Source organism: Equus caballus, chromosome 15 (assembly GCF_041296265.1).
Source record: "Equus caballus isolate H_3958 breed thoroughbred chromosome 15, TB-T2T, whole genome shotgun sequence".
NCBI lineage: Eukaryota > Metazoa > Chordata > Mammalia > Perissodactyla > Equidae > Equus > Equus caballus.
The window spans coordinates 51,112,501-51,134,597 of record NC_091698.1 but is presented as its reverse complement, the minus strand read 5'-3'; the positions used below and the strand labels follow the sequence as shown (position 1 = coordinate 51,134,597).

The following is a 22,097-nucleotide window of genomic DNA, read 5'->3' as shown; positions in this document are numbered from 1 at the left end:
CTAATACATGTGTGCAGGTTTAATGCTGGAAGGGAGGGTCAGCTTTACCCATACATAATCACTGTTTTATGGCTTTCACTCATTCCTGAGGTGTTAATGCAGATCAAATGGGAAACACTCAAGAAAGAACCCTTGCAGCTACTGCACTGCCGAGCTCTCCCGTCTCAATCGTTAATTCTTATTGTAAGATCTAAAGGTAATTTTGTTTGCTCTCTTAATGCGTTGCAGTTCTCCCAGTGGCCCTTGCATATCCTTTCTCAAATTCCCATCTTGATCAATTGTTTGCAAATAATTAAGCTTTTAAGAGATAATGGCATGAGGCTAATGTACACAACAAAGGCGAGGTCTCCCGTCACTGTCTATTGGACTGTGGTCAAATTTGCTTTGATATCCCAAAGTGATTAGGTTGATTGGTCTATCTGGCAAGTGCAATCCGTCTTTCCTTCACAAGAACCTACTGATCTTTCTTAAACTAGTGTCCTTGCCTTTTAGATGCAGTCATAGCAAAGGTGTTCAGGAGAATGGCAAGGGGTGACCTAGGCCCTTCGTTGCGATGGTTTGGAATGAATTTCCCATTTCTTCCTAAAATGGGACTTCTCTTCATCTCTTTTGTAAAATGAAGGCTACCTTTGCCCATCTTGTGGCCTCTCTAGCCCTGTGGGTGGAAGGCAACAGGGTTTGAATGTTTTTAAAGCGGTCTTGCCTGTGGTGTATTGGGTTTTTGTCAAGTCATTTTTTTTTACATCTACAAAGGAATAACTCATACTATCCACAAAAAGCTTATCTAGTAAAGATGCATAGAATTTAAGATATTTAAACATTGGATTTCAGTTAAAAAACCTACTTCTTTGTGAATTTTTGGTTGACTCAGGATTAACTACCTAAAGTCATGGGTTTCATGTGACTCTAGCAATTATCGATTTTTTTCAAGGAATTGAAAGTTTTCTGGACACCAAGGCCAAGAACTATAAGAAAAAGAAAACATTCAGTTGACCTTCCATAGACAGTTTAGGAATTTTGTTGATACCTTTACCCCCTTTAACAATGACCAGATTATTCTGACATTTAATTTCATCCAGGCTCATTCATTCTATTAAAAAAATATATCCCGAACAACTGAAAATTGTTTAATGGAGACAGAGTGCTGGGTCTCTATTGCTTGAGGCTGCCTAGCAATTATGCTGCATGAAATTAGACACAGTTTGTTCCAATTACTTAAAATCAGATCACATGAAAAGTGACAGAGGAAAAAAAGGGGAGAAGTTTCTCATTTTATGATATTTAAATTATGAAATCAGAAACGGCATGATGTGAAGGAACAATCCAAATTTGCACTGAAATTTTGAGGGTCACGTCATTGCTCTTTGAAGCTATAATGATTCAGGTAATTTTAATGATCCAAAGAGAATTTTCCTGACACCACTTGCATAAATAAAATGTGAATTCCATTTGCTTTCTAAGAATGGATGTAAAACTTGCTCACAAACAGGCATGCAAAAATACTCTTGAAAACACAGCACAAATAAAAGACTGTGACAATTCTCAATTTTCAAAGTAACTAAAGGTAAATGGCATAAATATTAATTTTTATCCAGTTCTGGTCACAATGTTAAGACAACTAAGAAAGGGCAAAAGTTTTCACCATCCAACTGTAATGAAGAGAGATTGTTGACATATTTATTAATTCTACTGAAAATCACTGAAAAATATTCCTATAGGACCCGCAAAACTGTAAACAAATAAAATTACTGAAAACGTAGATTGGAAACTACTTGTGTATGTCAGTCTATAACTATATATGGCAAATACTGCCAACAGCTAGATGCTAAAATTTGCATATTTCAAAATTAGGCTTATATTCTGGAAGAATGGCTAGCCTGGGTAACCTTTAACTTTGATGGATCTTAGAACTCCAGATGACAAAATTGAGTATTCGCAAAGTTGTCCCTTGTTCAAAGTCTCATAGTCATGGAATGGCAACATAATTTATGTAATCTAATAGAGTCCCTATACCTATGTACAATTCTTCAGCTAGTGTAGACATAAAACTACTATATATCAAACCTTCAAATTCAGTATTCTATTCAGAGGATAAAAGATTCATTTGGTTTGTATTGTGTGGCAAACCTTTCTGCAGCAGGAGTTATGTTTTAAACCTTAGGGTAATGGATTGCTTCTAGCTCAGTAGCCAATGATGAGATTTTGGTTCTGATGACTGTCATTATGTTGAATAAGGTGATTTCACCTATAATCTTAGCCTATTAAGAAGTTTATATACTTTTATTTGAAAAGAGTGGATCAGCGTCACTTTTAGGAATGAAGTAAGAGAAAGGACTGTTGTGGATCTCAAATTGGGTTGTTTATATTTCCTGTGAGCTTCGAAAAAAATTTATTATACATTTTGATGTTGCATCTGAGTGGAGAGCTTCAGTGGATCATGGCAAACCATAGCCATTCCTTGGTTTCACAAATAGTTACTGATTTCTTTCCTGTTATGTGCTGGTCTGGGTTTTGAGGATGGTGAAGGAGAAAGGCACAGAGTTCAGAGTTGCTAAATGAGTGGGAAGAGACACAACAACAAGGAAACAAACGATCAGAACAGGTGTTTCACAGAGTGATGCTTGCTATTAGGGAAAAAAGAAAAAGACTGATGGGAGAGTGATAAGGCGGGTTGGTAGAGAGTGGGAAAGGCTTAGCATTGGAGCTGAGACCTGAAAGTGCCATTGGAGCGGGAGCCTGAGTGGTAGGGACAAGCCTGGCATGTTGGAAGAACAGAAAGGAGGACTGTGTGGCTGGGCAGAGGGGTGGGGTGGGGATGAGGAAGGCCATGCAGTCCAAGAGGTGAGCAGGGCTGGGTGGTGGCGGGACTTCCAGGCTGCAGTAAGCAGTCTGGAGGTTTGTGAGCAAGGGATATGATTAGAGTTATGAAAGGCGTTTGCCACATCCTTGGGTCATGGTGAGGCTGAGACACTGGAAGGGAAGCAGGAAATATCACAGCGTCGTGTCGCTGCTGACCATGCCTTCCCCTGGCCAGTTTCCTCACCTTTCAAACAGGAGGGGCAATAGATTCCATTTATGTCCCTCAAAGGGATATAATGGGGATTAATTACCATCCTGTCTGTGATATACTTGGAGCTCTTTAGAGAAAGGCACTATATTCCATGAAAGCAAAACCTTATTCTAATTGTGTATTTATTGATTAAGTGACAATCAAAGACAATGCTTAAGGGAAAAATTGCTACATCGCTGCTTGCTGCAAACAAATCCCATGTGTATCCATATAGAACATATTTAAACTTATATATAAGAGAACTGAAGTGGTCATTAACAAGCCTTCTCAGCATTTACTCAGACATTTTTAATGAGATTAAAAGCTGTGTTAATTAACATTCGACAGACCAGAATTTAGTTTCCAATGGCACAGATAGTTAATTTGAGAGTTAGGGGTGCCCTTTCCCATTCATAGAAAAATAGAAGGTTGACTATCAGAACAATTTTTATCTTGGGGAGTTTATTGGGATACAGTGTTTCAACATAGCCAGTGTCTCCACAGATGGAAACCATGTCCTCAGCGCCTCCCCCTCTTTAGAAAGGTATATTTCAAATTTAGATAGAGTTGACTACTGAGCAGAAGGTATTTGTGCCCAAACTGATTTCAGTAGAATTCTAAACATTCTTACAAGACCTTCTTGGATTTCTTACAAGACCTAAAATGGATTTCATTTTATTATCTAATCCCGTGATACTTTTTTATCCACTCTAACTCATGAGGAACATAGCTGGGCTTGTCCTTAGCATGCAAAATATGCTGCTCTTTGACCTTATATTGGCCTGTGTTCAGAATCCTAGCATGTGTTGACATTCAGATATGGAAACTAACTTTGGTTGAATTTTATTTGTGCTTTGCAGAAGAGATAAAATGAATAGCGGTTTTTAAAAAAATATACCTACTTTAATTTTGACGTTTGTGTCTGGCAATATGGTGTTTTGGAGGGACGATGTCATAACAAGGTTCTTAACTAGTGAGAACCATAGCTGAGACTGCTGGTCCAAATGGTTCAACTTCAGAAATCCATGGTTCTGTAAAAATATTACATCAAGCTTGTATACTTTTGTATGGTCAAACAAGGCTTGTCCTTATTTTAATCCTGTAAAGTACAGTGAATATCATATTAAACTTTTTGTGTTTGCAACAAATAAACCTGTTAAAGGATGAACTCAGTATCAAGGTTCTGCAAGTATCCTAAGTAGCTATTTCTACACTTCACTAATCTTTGTAATTGGCTTGTCTTTTACTGCCATTAATTAGATGATGTAGTATTCCATTAATAAGAGTGACACACCTCAGCATTTTTACCTTTAATTATAGACTTCACTAGACACTTAAGTTATTGACAAAATAGCCTAAATATTGCCTGACGTACACATCTTTTTTTTTTTACAGAGCATATGTATTTATTACTGAGTCCCTAGCCCCTAGCAGTGCACCTGATATATGATACGGAAGATATTATCTGTCCAAAGTCTATGTGCATTCACCCAGCTTTTTTGTTCTCTTTCAGCACCCGTACCCTTCTGAAGAACAGAAAAAGCAGTTGGCACAAGACACGGGACTCACCATCCTTCAAGTGAACAACTGGTAAGTAATTTGGCTTTGTGTTTAAACACCATCCGCTTCCCCTCTGGCAACCTGCAGCTAATGTTTTGCATTGAGAAGACACACCCAGTTGTCCCTGTTTTCCCTGGTGACTTGTTGATGCAAAGGTGAAAGTGAGCTGTGGACTGATGGGTGAGAGCACTTGCTGGTGTGGAGGAGAACTGTTGTATTGCTGCCCCTCTCCTTTATAGATGGACAGATTTTAGGTAGGGTTTAAGTAAGTGTTTAATTCACATTCACCATGGCTCTGTAAATCTCTCTCTCTGGCTTTCTTTACCCTTCGGGATAAAGGATAGAAAGAATGCCATCATCCTATTTTCTAGGAAACAAGAAAATCCACCATCACATATCAGTCAGGTTTGAAATTCATGAATAAATTCAGTTAGATTCTGTTAAGGCTATGCCTTCAAGGAGTCTCCCCTTTTCCTCTTGTCTCTCATCTATGGAAAAGGAGAAATTATTTATGTTTCTACTTTGAAGCTATCCAAAACTTGATGTATCTCAGGGCGTGCAATATTGTTTCTAGATAAGTGTGTAAATTCCTGATTTGGGGGGAAGCTGAGATTATGTACCAAGAACCAGCCAACAATCTTCTGACTTAATGTACGGCGGTGTGGCAACGAGGCTTTGAGAAAGTATGATTTATTACCCTTTGTGAGTGTGCTGAAAGCCAGGTTCACATAATCACCGTGAGCTAGTGTCATATCTGAAGGGTATCGAAATCCAATATCCTCTAAAACTAAGTGTATCTAATTAATTGTCCTAATATTTTTAGATTAGTGTTTATGACGGGGAAACTTTATCCTCTTTGAAGTAAAATCCAGAAAGGGCCCAGAGCCTGGTTGAAGAAAGAGGAGAACTGGGAATGCTAGTTTGCAGACAGAAGTATTTCTTTCTGTTCACTAAGTGTCAAAGATTAATATTACAGCATCTCTGATTACATGGCCTAATCCATTTTGGGGAATAAATTTGTTCTTGATGTCCATTGCACCTGCATTAACAGACTCTTCTCTGTTAGAGAGCCCGGGAGCCTTTGGGAGAGATTTCAGATATATTAAAGCCCATTACAGAAAATGTAATTTCTGTCAATATAATCCCATGTATTCTTCAATTTAGTATTTTAGAGATAACAAGCTACTTACAATATATTTGCCTTTGGAGGATTAATTTACAAAGTGCCCTATCTGCAAGACACAGACAGACTCACATAAGCATTACTTGTAAGGGTTATCAATTTCTATGACCTTCCCACAGCCCTGGGAGATCAATTTTTGCAGCCCTCCTAGTCAAGTGGGTAGGGTAGGAAGGGAAGACGTGCTATATCTAAATGTTACCAGGCGTTGTGTCACTGCCGAGGTTTTTTTGTTTGCTTATTTTTATCTGCTACTGTATCTTAATTTTCAAGACTGTTGATTGTACATATTTGAACTTATTCTTTCAAATCATTCTGGGTGCTATTATAGGATAGACTATCAATTTTGCATGTCCACCTAAATTCATATATATTTTCAAAGTTAAACAGATGGTGAGCCAATCTGAATACAATGGAGGTTGTACAAATGTCGTACTTCCCTGGGAAATATTCCCATTTGAGGGCCAAGGAGTGGCAGAGCGAGCTCTAATTAAGGAAGGCAAAGGCACTGCCATACAGGTGATCTGTCACACCTGTCATCTCTCTTCCTCCCCAGGGTTGCTAGCAAATTCCGTCTATAAACATCATCACCAGAGAACAGATTCCAATAGAAGTTGCTTTCCAAAGGTGCACAGACTTACGGGATATTTGCTGTGGAGGCTGGGGCAGGCAGGCATTCCTGTGACACCAAGCCGTCTGCAATTGTCATTTTCCTAGATTCTCTGCACAGCGATCACAATTTGACTTCCTTGGTTTCGCAATTAGAAGGGGAAACAAAAAGACCTTTAAAAAAGTTTTAATACATAGCATATAATAATTTTTCAAAGTATTTGCAGACTTTACTCTAAATTTCACGCCAATTCTGCACAGGTCCATAACTTAAAATCACTTTTACTCACTTATGTGGGATTTAAACCCAATTCTGTTCTCAACTGGCACATGCTGTGGTGGACTTAGATTTACAGCATGATGATTTTTGAAATGTAATATGTGCTATAAATGTATGTATTCTTCTTCCTTTCCCCCCGAACTCCCAATTATGATTCGATCCAAAATTGATAAATAATAGTGTGGTGTGCGTGAGTTCTCTCTACTCCTATAGGGAGTTAGAAGTGACTTCTGCTTGGGCTTCATTGCTTTACACTTGGCAACTGTTTCAACTCTAACAGCTTTCTTTGTGGTGGAGAATTTCCCTCAAGTAACTAAAAGTTGTAAAAGAGATTGTTTCTCTTAAGTTTGATGAATAATGACATTCCCACGTTTCATTTGAGTTTTTAATGGTCTATTAATTTTCGTCCAAACCTTCTCCTTTTAGGGAACTGATAATAGATTTCTTTTTCTTTAGGTTTTGAGTAGGAAATATGATACAAAAACGGGGAAACCCAGACAGTATCATATTGAAACCAAAGATGTCAGGGAATCTTAAACTATGGCGTACGTGAAGACTAAAAAGCAGCATAACCACTCAGTGGTTTTCATTTTACTTTGCCATAATAAAAAATTACACAAAGCTTTTTTGAGAGCTTGTAAACGTTTTTCCTGTATTGAGCCTTAAGCCCAAGGTGCTTCCTTCTGGAAATAATAATTAAAAAACTAAATCTTCACTAGTAATTTAGAATTTCCCTTTCACTTCATTTAGCCACAACATTAAAAAACGTTTCTTTCTTGTTGGATTTCTTAAAACTTGTTAACACACATGTACATTTTGTACGAACGATGAGTCACTGTTGAAGAGATTTAAGAAAATGCTGAAGGGCAGGTTGGGTGTAGATCAGTCATAATTATTGGCAGCAGCATAGTATATTGAAATAGACAATGGGAAAGTGAAAAATACATAGTCGTGTCTAGCTGTTAGCTTGTCATAGAAACTCTGGCTGATGCAGCTTTAAGTTTTGACTGAAAAATGAGATGAGAGAAGTTTGGTGCATTGTAACAGTTCTTTCAATCTCTTGCTGAACTAATTTTACACTTCTTTAATTCACGTAAGTGAAATATACTACCCGCCTTGGATAACTAAGGCCAAAGCACATGGGATTGGAAAGGAGAAGAGACTGCAGGGAAAATCTAAATGTAAAACAGCAAGACAGATTTGATTAATTAAGAGAAAATTTGGAGTAAAAGAAATCACCATTGTAACTCTTACATTGGGTCTACTTGTCAGAATGAAAACAGAGGGGAGGAATCTTAAAATGGTTGGTCTCATTACTTGTAAGAATGGGGCCTTGGGGTGAAATGCAAAATTTATTAGATGAGACACTGTAGGACAAGTCTATGCCAATAATTTTTTTGAGAATTGAGGCAATTATGTAAATAGTTACACAAAATATACAAAAATATTTTTACCTAAATTAAGTATTTAAGGTAACTGCATGTTATTTTAAAAATCAGCTTCCGTAACTAATTGCCTCAATATTTCAATCTAGCATGCTGTGATGGACTTAGATTTACAGCATGATGATTTTTGAAATATAATATGTGCTATAAATGTGTGTATTCTTCTTCCTTTTCCCCCACACTCCCAATTATGATTTGATCCAAAGTTGATAAATAATAACATTTGGGGCTTTCATCTTTGTGTTTTCATCGTTGTTGTAGTTGTGACAAATACTTCTGTTATATCAGCAGTGAAAACATTACTAATATGTTCAATGTTTTAGTCGTTTAAGCAGAAACTTCTTAAGTTTTGAGATTAGATGGTTACTTAGGTCTTTAAATGTTTAGGTGGAATTTTAAAGAAAGCACCTATACACACACACAAAGTCAATACTCAGTTCTGTTTTCTCCTGAATACACCAACTTGGTTTTTTTTTTATTGAAAATGTGAGTGTAGAATGCTCAAATAAAAACTCCCTTATACGTTTTCACTGCAGTGTTGCAGACCTGGGAATTCTGTGTGATGAAAACTTGTGCCTGTGAGTGTATCTTACTTGCTGCACGCCGCAGACACATTCTGCCTCAGCGGAGGTCTAGCCAAGGGTGGATTGAATAAATTTTACAGTTTCTTTGTTTACTACTTTTCATCCAAACACTTTCCCATTAAGACCTAAAGTTAAACGATTATTCCTTTATGTTCTAAGAAGGCAATATGGATTTAGGTGCAAAATACATCATGTATGTGAAATACAGTATGTATGCAGAGAGAAAAATCGCTCTCCATCAATGGGGTGCATAAAATGCCAGGGAGCATCCTAACAACTGAGGTGACACTTCACAGAACTATCCCAGCTCTACGGTTCTCAGATTTAGTACACACACCAGATCTTCCTAGTTACTTCGTTTATTGCCTTCCAAATGGCAAATCATTGAGGAGTCACTTCCCATTTATTACTAGTGGGGAAAAAAAGTATGTTATCCTTAGAGATTTATGCTGCTAGCAGGTAAAAATGTAAACTTATTTTTAAAAAATAGGATCTCCCTTATCATAATAAACAGATTCAACAGTTAAAGGTCAGGTTGCTTTCTGAGTTATGGTAATAATGTAGCAAATACTTTTATAAGTAATCAAAGATTCTATAAATATAGGTACCTGTGCAGATGTAAATGTTAAAACATTCACAAATTATCCTTTCAACTTCTGTGATCTAAAAATCAATAGGGGGTCATAGGGTTTCATAGCATTGCTCTCCTTTTTCTTCCAACATAATTTAATAATACATTTTACAGATGTTGTTTAAACATTAGGCACAGATTGTTTTGTCAATAAAGCTAAACAGAGGCATGGCACAAAAGCAAGGAAAACAGATGTAAAAAACAGCGCACCGTGCAAGAAGCACTGGGTCATTTGTTTGCTATTCAGCTACGAAATGAAAGTACAGGGTGTCTAGCGATTTTCCCTGCCTGGGAATCACCTAGGGATGGGACAACTTCACACACACAGGTAATTTTATTAAGCAGGTGGTTAACTTTTTCTCTTGAGAATTTAAGTGTGACCTACATTTAAGATAGACTTCCTGGTTGATCAATGGAGTAACAGGTGCAGTATTTTTCAAAGAACGAGAAATATAAACAGAATAACTCTCCAGCACGTTTCAGAATGGGTTGCTGCTCTCCAAGCCACAGTTAATTGCTACGCTTTTCACCTTGAGTGTCAATTCTAATAATATTACCTTTACAGGCGCTTACTCTGGGCTTAGATTATAGCAATCAGTAATACTCACTAGATAAAATACTGTCTAGTTGCTCATAAGAAAATATTGAAATCAGTCAAAAAATGTTTAGCTTGCATATTGCCTGAGACAGAGCTGGCGAGGTGCCAGGCAGGCAGGGTATTATTAGGAAAGCTGAGCAAATAGCTTGCAGGGAAAAGAGCTGTGACTGTAGAAACCTTCAGGTATTGTCATGTCAGAGAGTCTTAGGAGTTCAACAGAGACGTTGCCTTTGTCTGCAGGTTTTAAAAATTTCCAGCAAACAATCCTCTTTGAAAATGACTCTGCAGTCTGTTAAATATACCTTGTTGGAAGTTTTACACCATAAGTTTACTCAGAGCTTTCCCCCGCTGTGTTAAATCACATCGTTAATACGGTGAAAGATGGAAACCCCTTAGGAAGGGGTAGGTGTTGGCCCAGTGCGCTGCATGGAAAGACTTTTTCGCTTCTACCACGGGACCTTGAGTCTGAGGGAGAAGAGAAACAGGAAGGTATGGGATGTGTGAAGGTGGATTTGAAAGTCTAAATACTCTTTTGTGTAACCCCTGTTTCTCCTCCAGTCAGCATTCGGATAGTTTCTGAGTTTTTCAGGACAGGACAAGAGTGTGATGCTCGAAGCTGAGTGTCGGTACAAGCTGAGGAAGTATTTTAGGACCACTTAGGGTGGGAGTTTGAGTGAGGCCCAGAGCTGAGTGAGTTGGGAGGCTGATATATCCATCGCAGACCCAATGCTTCTGAATATCTGTGATCCCTTTCAAGGCAATGAAACCAGTGGCTTGGTGGTTGACTTTGAACCTGGTGTGTAGGTCAGCAGGACTTGTTGCAAGTCCTAATGAAGCCAGATTTGTTGTTTACAGTGTTTTGGCACAAGTATCTGGTCAGAAAAATGGAAAGAACTCCTTGCGTGTCACGCAAAGCTGGCAGAGCGGGACCTGACTCCCGTGTACTTGCAGAGAGCTTGGGAGGCGAGGGGGCGGAGAGGCATCACAGGCAAGGGGGAAGAGCCCGGCCATCCACAGGTGGCTAGGGAACACATTCCCGTGCAAGCCTCTGGACAGCATGCAATTCGCACAGAGCGAGTAAGGGGAGGGAACATGCAGGGGAAAGCACATCTGGAGTCAAAACATTTCATCTGTCTTCCTCAGTCCTCCCCAATTACATGTGTATCCTTGATCAGGTCACTTTATCTCCGGGGCCAACAGCTTCCTCTGCCTTAAATGGACAGGTAGGACCAACGAGCAGGACTCTAAGCCTCTTCCAGCTCTGATATTCTAGACCGTATAATAATGAGAACCAAAGAGAAGCGAGGCGAATGTTCCGAAACTGACTCTGATTCCAGCTTTACACAAGGAGTGGAAAAACAGCCCAAGTCCTTTGGTAAAGAGAGACCCAGAAAAATTAATTGAAAACTTATTACTTTTCTTCATCTTAAGTAAGCAAATCAAGCTCTGTAAAATAAAAACTAGATGAAATTAAACATTATCACAAGACATGGAAAACATGTGTGCTGTCATTTTAGGATTCATAATAAAGATAAATCAGTTGTTTTTAGCAGTGTGCTATGAGTCTGTGAATGGCATGACAGATAATAGTCTTGAAATTTCTGATGTTATTTTATAGCAAAATTTGTTTTTTCCTCAGGCGTTTAATCTTTTTCTCTAGTAATTTTGTACATGACAAACTTTTTAGTGGGTGCATTAATAATCTATAAGTAATAGGTTGTCAGGTGTCAGTTAGATAAGATTAAAAGACTGTTTAAGCATTACCCGTTTGCTTCTTTCCCTGAGTTTCATACGTCAAGAGAAATAACTTTGTGAGTTGTCGTTGCATGCACTAGTTGGGGCTTTTCTCCCCCTCCTCTCTCTCATTTGGCTCTCCTCAAGGTATACGCGGAAGAACTGTATTACGTTACATAAATCCTGCATGTAGGAGCAGATTTGAAACTCACGCTGTGCGAATCAAGGGGACAAATTGTCTCAGCTGTCTTCTGTAAACGTATTTTGGTTTTTAAAATGTTACTCTTTTTCTTCTCAAAGGAAACCACCTCAGCGGAGAGGGACATTGAAGCTTTTTAGACGTTAGGAGTTTCCTAGCAAGTCAGGTTTAGGTCTCTTCTTGTCAAATCTGTCTTAAGTGTGTTTACATAGAGTTTGCCTTCCTGGTATTTTCTGCTTGCACAGACCTGATCTCCACCTATTTTGTGTCAACAGTTGCTGAGACTGGTGTTGGGTGATTAACCATTGAGCAGTGAAGCACCGAGCTGTGCCCACAGAGACCCCCTCTCGGCTCTCACTTACATCATCAGCTTGCTTCAGGCTGCGCCGACATAAAACAAACAGCATTTCGGAGTGGTTAAAAAGTCAGCCTGGAATATTAAAAAATGGGGCAAACGTGGCCTCCTTGTTGAGTAAAACAATTTTCTCCAAACTGGAGTGGAGCCGGGGGCATGAGGGCAGGAAGTGTTTCTGAGGGCAAACATTGTCTCGGATCCGGTCTGCATTGCTCCAATGGGTGAAAGCCTGCAGCTTCGTGTTCGTGCTTAGGGTTTTGTTTAGCTCCTTTTTTAATTTTTAAGGGGAAAGAGAATGTTCCAAACAAAACAAGCAAATAGAAAAACCCCTCCAATACCAAGGGTACCTGTAACTTTGGTAAATATAGGGCAATCCTATTCAATGCCCTCATCATCCTTGATATTTTCCTCTTTATTTTATTTCCGTCCCTACAAGGCTTTTAAGTCTGACTCACTAATATGGGAAATAAACTCTCTCAGGCTCTTGACACCTGAACAATAACAAATAAACAAAAGACCTTCAGCTGGACCCATCCTTGAGAGCTCCCTTTTCCTTTTCACCCTCTTAACCAATGTGACTAAGGGGCTTAATGCCTCACAAGAGTAGATCTGATCGCTGAGGAAGGGAAAAAAATATTTCCTTTCTCAAACACATTAACTGTTTCAGGTCTGGGGGGATAATCGTTCTTGGATTCCAAATGTAACTTAAGCTCAAAAATGAATTCCCTGTCATTGGAGAGATCTGACTTAATGTTGGTAAAGTCATTATTTCTCAAGAATAGTATATTGCCTGGGGGTGGAATTAAATGCATCATGATTTAAAATATAGATATTTAAGTTTCCAGTATTTTCTACTCTAGGATACTAGTTTGAATGTAAACCAATAGTTTTAAGGGCTGCTGTCCTGTTGAGGGGTTTTGTTGGCCTGTATCACTAGGACATCTGCTATGGCTGACTGTATGCGATCCCTCGTTGGGGTCAGAGTTCATATGTACTTGGAAAGGGCAGGGAGGAGGAGATGTTGAAAAGCTAATGGAAAGAACTGTATGTGGCCAAAGATGTCAGATCTTAGCCCTCACGGCTGGTCACCTGGCAGTCCTGTTTACAGAAAGGAAAGTGCAATAGGTTATGGCAGGGATTCCCATCCTCAGGGCCAAGTGGGAGCTGAGAGAGACTGGGGGGCCAGAAAGACATATCAGAATCATTTTGAGTGAATGTAGTATAAAAAAAAATATTGAGAATTAACTTTGATTTTAGTCATGCTATTTCTTTTGAAATTGCAAATAACAAAAGGATATGAGATTTTGAAGTTTATCAAAAAGGAGAATGGATTAAAATTTTAGAAACACTGCTACAGAACGACAGAATCCAAGTCCTGGATGGGATTTTATGCATCATTTGACAGATGAGGCCCAGGGCTTACAATGTTATGCTGCTAATTAGAGGCAAGGGTGGGGCTGATTTCCAGTCCAGTGCCTTTTGCATTCCACAATTATGTATTTATTTTTAACAGCTTTATTGAGATATAATGTACACACCATGCAATTCTCCCATTTAAAGTGTACAATTCACTGGTTTTTAGTATGTTCACAGATACCTGCAACCATGTCCACTGTCAATTTTAGAACATTTTCACCACCTTGAAAAGAAACTCTGTACCCTTTAGCTATTACCAACCCCCCATACTTCTATCCTCCACCCTATCACTAATCTACTTTCTGTCTCTATAGATTTCCCTATTCCGGGCATTTCACATAAATGTGATAATATAATATGGGGTCTTTTGTGACTGGCTTACTTCACTTAGCATAATGTTTTCAAGTTTCATTCATGTTGTGACATGTATCCTCAGTACTTCATTCCTCTTTATGGCTGAATAATGTTCCATTGTATCAATGTACCACATTTTGTTTATCCATTCATCAGCTGATGGACATTTGAGTTGTTTCCACCTTTTGCTGCTATAAGAATTCGTGTACAGGGGCCGGCCTGGTGGCACAGTGGTTAAGTGTGCACATTCCGCTTCAGCAGCCCGGGCTTCATGGGTTCGGGTCCCAGGTATGGACATGGCACCGCTTGGTAAGCCATGCTGTGGTAGGCGTCCCATATATAAAGTAGGGGAAGATGGGCACAGATGTTAGCTCAGGGCCAGTCTTCCTCAGCAAAAAGAGGAGGATTGGCAGCAGATGTTAACTCAGGGCTAACCTTCCTCAAAAAAAACCAAAGAATTTGTGTACAAGTTTTTGTACAAGTGTCCCAACAAACACTTGTCTTAGGTTTTACAATTTGCAAAGCGCTTTTCATAAACGTTAACTCATTTGCTCACCACAATTCCAGCACCTAAAAACTACTCTGACTGCAGAACTATGAAGTGGCAGTTTTCCTACTCAGATCTCATACTCTTCTCACTAGACACCGCTCTACCTCTCCTTACCCTTGGCCAGGGTTTTGACCGTAATAATTATGAGTGATGTTCAAAGAAAAGCATAGCAACTCAGAAGTGAAATGCACCTTCTCCAAACTTTCCCCAATGTGACTTAGATGACCATAAACATTTTTCAGAGATTTGACTAGTTCCAAGAGGAGGTCATTTTGTTAGTTTTATTGTCCTCATTTGAAAGATTTTGTCATATATCTCAATTGAGAGAATTTTGCCTCTTAGTACAAGTGGTTCCCTTTGTATTTAAGGGCCTGCAGATTACATATTAATATTCATTATGTAGAGCTTAGGTTTCGAGGTTTACTAATTGAAACAGAAGTTACAGCAAACATTTTAAGGAATAGACACAGGCCTCCATTCAAGTCAAGTCATCTTCATTGCACCGTTCTGTAGCCTAGTCTGTGAGGAGCTGAAAGGAGAAATCAAGCTAAGTTTTGAGATACCTCCCTTGGCATGAGTGGAGACTAGGGCTGGGAAGTTTTTGGTTATTGAAGTCTTGGGGAGCAGAGGCAACTGAAGAGAGATCCTAGAGAAAGGAAAGAGCTGAGAGATACTCCAAGATGGCGCTAAGATTCTAGAACACCTTATGCATGCCGGGGCTAGTCACCATTCTAACACAAGAGGGTTTCAGTTCCGATCATTCAGGGGGAATTCTATTTGGAAAAGCAGTCTGTATTTGATCATTAGAGTGGCCAAACACCCCACCTGCTTAGGACACTCATGGTTTATGCCTATTGCCCAGCATAATTAATAATAGTATCCCTTTACCTCCAAAATGCCCCAGCTTAGATGCTCAATTATCTGGTCATCCTATTTATAATGGAGCTAGGCAGAAAATTAATATTTGTTTTAAATAAGTATATTTATCCTGTAATGTTTAGGGGATATTTCGTTAGATACAATTTTCTTGCCTTCTTGTGAATGTGGGAAAATTAGAATTTATATGAAAAATGATTCAGCTTAAGCCAAAGAAACATATCTACCCTTTGAAGATATTACCATACCTATTTTAGCTTTCTCGTTAGTAAAGGAGATTTTGCTATATTATCTTAGATTATCCTATTGCTTATACATTGTGCTAATAATCATTAATAATCATTTTAATGCCATATACCTTAAGCAAACCACTATTTTTCTTATATTTGTAAAGTTATACAAACTCAAATATGGCAAATTGTCTGTCACGTTAAGTAAATATTTTATGAATGCCATTTTGTTACCTGTGCTTTATATGGATACTTGTCAATGGATACTTAAGATATTTTTATGTCAATGTCAAATACTTACGATCTGTTTAACTGTTGGGTATTTCTTAAGCTAGGTCTGGTGATATATCCCACTGTTCATTCCACTGAGTTTGGAGCCTAGGGCTTTAGGGATCTAGAAGGTAGCAGGTAGTAACCAAAGAAATAGAGACCCCCCCCAACTAAGGGAGCCACTCTTGCTTTGAATTCAGGTCAGATTAAAGGATTTAGCAAGCTTACATTTTTTAGAATAAAACATCATTTTACAATTTGCTTTCAAGGAAAACTTTCTGTAATATAGAAACAAGTGATGAAGTATTTGAAAGTTATTTCAACATCTAAAGTCCAAAATAGTACATGGCTTTTGTTATTACTTTGCATTATAATTTTCAACTAATTTGTGATTTTTTTCACTCGTTGCTTCAAAGAAAATTTTACGTGTCATTAACTTTCTTAATTGTTTTAGAAAACTTCAGTTCTTTCTAAAAAGTAATTTGACAAATACACCCTTCACTGCAAGAGAAGGGGAACATTCTCAGACCACTGATTGATGAGCTTATTGCGATTTGAGCAAATTCCAGTATTATGTTTCTAGAGTGGATGGAGAGCAGAGCATGTGCTGCCTTCTCCCTTCCTGTCCAGTCACCTCCCCCACCGTCAGACACACAGATGATGTATTGCAGTCCTGGAACTGTCGGATCCTGGAGGAGGTTGAGAAACTAGAAGAAGGTGCCAAAAACATGATTTCATAAGGTTTGACTTGAGATTGAGTCAACTTTCTTGAGCGTCTTAAAATCATGTTTCATGGAATTTTATTTCACAAAGAAAGGGAGTGTAGAAGGCTTGGACCCTGAAGACTGCCAGTTATGGATCATTAAATCCACTAAGCAAATGTAAATCTAAAAGGAAGGATTCCAACAAAAGAACTTGAAGTTGATTTTTTGTTTAAAAGGACAGAGAGTTATTTGGGAGATAGCTAGAACTCCCTCCCTGAAGGGTTTGTTTATAAAACAGGCCTCAAAGTTATAAGGAAATGTTGACTTTAAAAAAATGTAGTATATATAGTTTTATTTAAATGACTGTGATAAAGTTGAAAGAAATGCTGCCTCAAGAAAATTCATAGGATAGAAAAAAGAACAAAATTCTGGAATTCAGCAACTACTTTCCAACGTGAAATTTTAAATTTGAAGATTTTTCACAAGGCTTAATTCCATAAAAATATTTATAGGAATTACCTAAAATGAGTTATATATCAATTAAGTATTATATTTACATGCTGTTTATTTTGAATTGAATAAAAAATAGTGCATGCAGCAATCACTGGTACTTAAGAATGTATGGTATTAATTTTTATTATTATTTAAATATATATGTAGGTATTCCTAACTATACCTAAATATTAATCAAAGATGACTATAATTAATACTTTATTTAATGGATAGTATAGGTATAGAAAGCATTTTTACTAACATATTCTATTATATAATGAAATCTTTTCTTAATAGTTGACCATTTTAGCTTCTTGGGCAAAGGAGGGTATTATAAAACGCTATTTCTCCAGACTTAAATGAGTACCTAACTTCCTGCTGACTATCTGCTTATGCTTAGTTGACAAGAAGCACTATGGGGATGACTGAGTGTCATGTCATTGTTTAGAAACAACAACATTTTGGTTTTATGTGATTCACTGAGCTGGCTGTGACACGCTGAAGTAACGAAATGTGGGCCCTCCTTAATCCTCCGTGAATAAGTAGAGGTATGCACTGAGGAATACAATTAATTGAGTAAAGGTGAAAATGCCATTTCTGAAAGTGAGGGAGTAGTTTTTCCTTACTTTTGTTAGTGTTACAGAGAACCGTACAAGGAAGACAGAGGACAGAAGAGTGTAGGACAAGGGCAAAGCTATGTGGAACCCGTCGCCTGTGGAACTGGGCAAATGTACCTTGTGTTTTGGTTCTGAAGGATGCCCACTATGATCTTTTCACCCCTCCTGGTTCTCACGAAGACGAAACTAAATTTAGCAAGCCAGTTTTGTGAGAAGTTACCAGGAAAGGAGTGGAGGATAAACAAAAGAACAAAGGTCACCTTTAGAAAGCTGTTCTACTAGATCTTGCTCAGAAAACCATGCAGGTATCCAGAGGCCGAGAGTGGAAGGAGATAGGTGGAATCAGCAGAATGAAAAGAATTAAAAAGTCTAATGATAAGTAAACATGGAGGGGGCAAAGAAAAGAAAGAATAAAACAAAACTTCCTGTTTATCTTTTTAGCATAACTCAGGATTCATCCCCCATTCTCTGATTGCTTGTCTGATTCCTATTTAAAAAGTACAAAGAACAAAATTTAATTTTTAGATGATCCCATGTCTCAGATTTGTGAAGATTTTGCTCCCCTTTCAACCTCCCACTACTCCCCTTTATTAGGACTTGAATCCTAAAAAATAACTAGGTAAAAAGAAATACATCTCTGTTTATTGTGACATAGAATAAAGCTATCAAACCAATCCATTCTCCTTCTTTGTAAAATTTCTTGTTTTGAGACAGGAGATAGTTTCATCACAGGAAGCAATTCGAATCCATGATTCTATGAAAAAAGAAAACGTAAGAATTCTTTCTCTAGTTCAGTCATCTATCGCCGACAGGGTGTCCAGTTCTTAAAAAGTACTTCACAGAATAAAATTGAGATTTCAAAGTAAAATGAGATTAAAAAAAACCATATACCTTGATGTTCAGAATATAATATGGAATTGCAAACAAGATGTTTCCCAACCTTAAAGCATACTTAACTAAAAAGCCGACCTTTTTAAATGTCCAATTTATGGTGAATTCCAGCTACATTCTATTAAACTAAGGTGTGAAAATATTTTAATGTGTAAGAAAAACTATCGTGTTGTCCTGTATTCCTGACATTAAACATCTGAGTTTTAAGGGCTGTAATGTTTGGACATCAACTGTAAAATTGTAAAAGTTTTTACACCTTTAAACTAAAAACCTTTTTAAAGAAGTCTTATCAATATGGAAAATTCTAAAGATTGTGTGTATTCCATGGATATATATCTTAAACTGTTTTGTGGTTTTTGGAAAATGTGTTTTTCACTGTACATCCAAACTGGAATTTTGTCATTCTCTTGTTTATTTCTCTTCGAAAACACAGTTTCTTATGTTGAAGCTCTAATATATATTTATGTGTTCCTACATAAATATAGATATATATTTGAACACACACATATATGAGCTTAAAATGATTATTTTACTGATGCTTCTTGAAATGACAGTGTTTTAAGAAGGGAAGTAAGTTCACATAAAATCTAAAGGTCTTTTTTCGGTTCAGTGTTTAGAAAATTCTTGATAATTTAGAATCTTCCACAATGGAAAGTAAAGCATTCTGTCACAAAAGCTGGGAGGATGAGACACAAGGTCAAAGGGCGTTTTAGAAACAAACAGCTGGACCAGTTTATTTAAACAGATACAGGGATGGGGGAACTGACCTCTGTTTGACTTATAGTGGGAGGAGCAAGAATGTCGTTTTATTACTTTGCCCAGAAGGAAAATGTTGTGTATCTGAATTCATCCCGAAGCCAGCTAAACACATGGCTTTGCTGTATGTAGCATAATTCCAAAGACAATACATATAAGATAGTCTAGGATAATGATAAAACACACTAAAGAAAATCAAATGTTGAGAAGGTTTTAAGATTGAAAAGTGATGTTGTTTTAAAAAAATGAATTCTTTTGCTGTTTACTTAGTTATTTTTAGATAAAGATGTCCACTGTGAGCTCAGATAGTATGTTTCATATAAGTATAGGAATGATAATTCAGTAACATTCTGAGAGCTTATTATGTTCTATATGTATCGATCATCTTCATTATTTTGAAAAAAATTTGTTTTAAATTAAAGTTTTCAGAACTGAGAAGCTCCAAGTATACTTACTAATGCTGTCAAACGGTTCAGACAAAGTGATTAGGTGTTCTTAATTTTTCAGTGTTTTTAAAATTTTTATTTTATTTAATGAAAGGATTCCCATCTTTATATCTACATATCCTATAGGTAGGCTACATCTGTGTTGTCAATAACAGAAATGGTTATTGCCACCAAAAGAGAAGCACATAGCACCTAGGACCTGTGGGCCCTTAGCCAAGAGGCTGTGGTGAGGTGCTTGCTCTCAACATGGGGACCAGAACAGGCCTGGAAGAGCTGCATTTAGTCTTGTCCACTGAAGACTTTCAGAGGGACACAGACATGTGTCTGTGCATACTGAGCAGAGAGTGGCCCAAGTGGTGGATGGACTCCAAATCCCAGAAGGACTCACATTCTAGAAGGAACTTGTTAATAATCAGAGATATTTAACCTAGGGAGAAGAGAGGAGAAGCCTATGGGGCATGATGGCCATAGTTTAAATATTTGAAAGGCCATCCTGAAGAAGTGAGGTTAGAATTGTTTCAGTTACCCCAAGGAGTTGTACTGGTGAAAGAATTTTAGATCAAGTAAGGCAGAACCTTCTAACAGTTGTCTTGCCCACAGACGGAGTGGACTCTCAGGTAAGGTGGCTAGTGCGGTATTAGGAACAGTCCAGCAGAGGCTCCCCATCTACTTGGTGGGCATATCAGAGAGGGGATTCATGTCAGTGACCAAGCTAAGTTAAAGCTTCGTCCAAACTTGCGTTGTAAGTTTTCTATGATTCCATGGGTTTAATAATCATGGATTCAAACCTGAATTGGTTATCATGAACTGATCTTTGGAAGTCTGAATGTCTAGGTGTGAAGGAGGCAAGCTTTGGAATGCAGATAACTCAAGTCACTGGATCTTCTTATCCGTAACCTTATTGTCGTCTATATACAAAGAGTACAGTCATCAGAATCCCCAATCTACAACATGTTCAGTCATGCTTGTTCCCAGACTCAACAGTAGGACTGTTGCCAGTGGTGACTGGCTCAAAACCAGTTCATTTTTAGATATCTATTTAGTCTGGAATATTCTAGATGGGTGGCACAGTAGTGGCCATGCTCCGGTCAGTATGTTAGAGACCCGGGTGCTCACTATGTTTTGCCAGCTGTGTGTCATTCAGCAAATTATTAACATCTCTTGGTTAACAAGTGACCTCAAATAAGTCACCTTAATTTCTCTGAGCCTTAGCTTCTCATCTGTTAAAAACACTCCTCCTATTTTTAAACAGTACAAATCACATCCATAAAATATTATGTTTTTAAAAGTGCTTTAAAAAAAAGTTATCAGACAGAGTTCCTCCCCTTGAAGAGCCTGCAGATTATGAACACTACCATAGATAAAGAGCTGTTTTTTTGCTCTCTTACCTATGTTAGTTACTATGAAAATTACTTTTGGTATATGCAGAATATTAATATTAAATAATTTTCTAATTGGTCATGCAGTGAAGGCAGCTAATGAAAAAGCAGATTTTTTTTTTCATTTTAATTGGTTATTTCACATGGTGTTTGTGCTACACCTGTGCTTATAATGAGAATGGAGAATTAATCTAACCTTCTGCTCACATGATTCCAATTTCCATGGTTTATACAAGATAATGATAACCTGATTTGCAACATAATTTGTTGTAGATCTGTGTTTTAAGTATTTTTATTAGCAGTTCAGGGACTTCATATATAAGAACTGGTATATATTGCCAATAAGAGCTAGCACCAACAATGTCCTTTTAGTTAGATTCCAGTTTCATCATTTATTTTAATTATTTCTCAGATAATGAAAGAACATAAGGATATAGGATATTGAGAATCTTAAAATGTCATGAAGTATACATTTTTATTTAAAAAAATCTGTCCGTGTCTATTTAATGGTTTGGTTTTAGGAACTATTTTCCTTCCTGAAGTGGGCAGACTTACAAACTAGAATTCACACTCGACTATGGATCCTTCAATTATTAATAGTGCATTATTAAACTTTTCACTGTATTTTTTTATGTGCTGCTCGTGTTTAATATATTCAAATCTGAACTGAGAACTAAAAGCAATTTATTATTGCAGTATCTACCACGTCCTGTTCATTTTCTGTATTCGATATGTAATTCTTAGTATTACGCAGTACAAACGGATCTTAAGAGTTAGAAATTGCATGAGCATGGCTTTGGAGAGCTTGTATTAACCACTTTTTAAATTTTTCAGTGGACAGCCACTTTTTGAGGGGCAACAGAAATTGTAAAAAAAACTTATTAAGACGCTT

General features: G+C 37.6%; 1 protein-coding gene across 2 annotated transcripts in view; it reads left to right on the top strand.

The window, feature by feature from the left end:
• The window catches only part of MEIS1 (Meis homeobox 1), a 132,192-nt gene that overhangs the window by 104,065 nt on the left and 6,030 nt on the right, over positions 1–22,097 (top strand). For both annotated transcript variants that reach the window (XM_005599929.4, XM_003362985.5), the window contains exon 9: positions 4,563–4,639. In XM_005599929.4, coding sequence (XP_005599986.1) covers positions 4,563–4,639 — 77 coding nt within the window. The remainder of the gene's footprint in view (positions 1–4,562; positions 4,640–22,097) is intronic.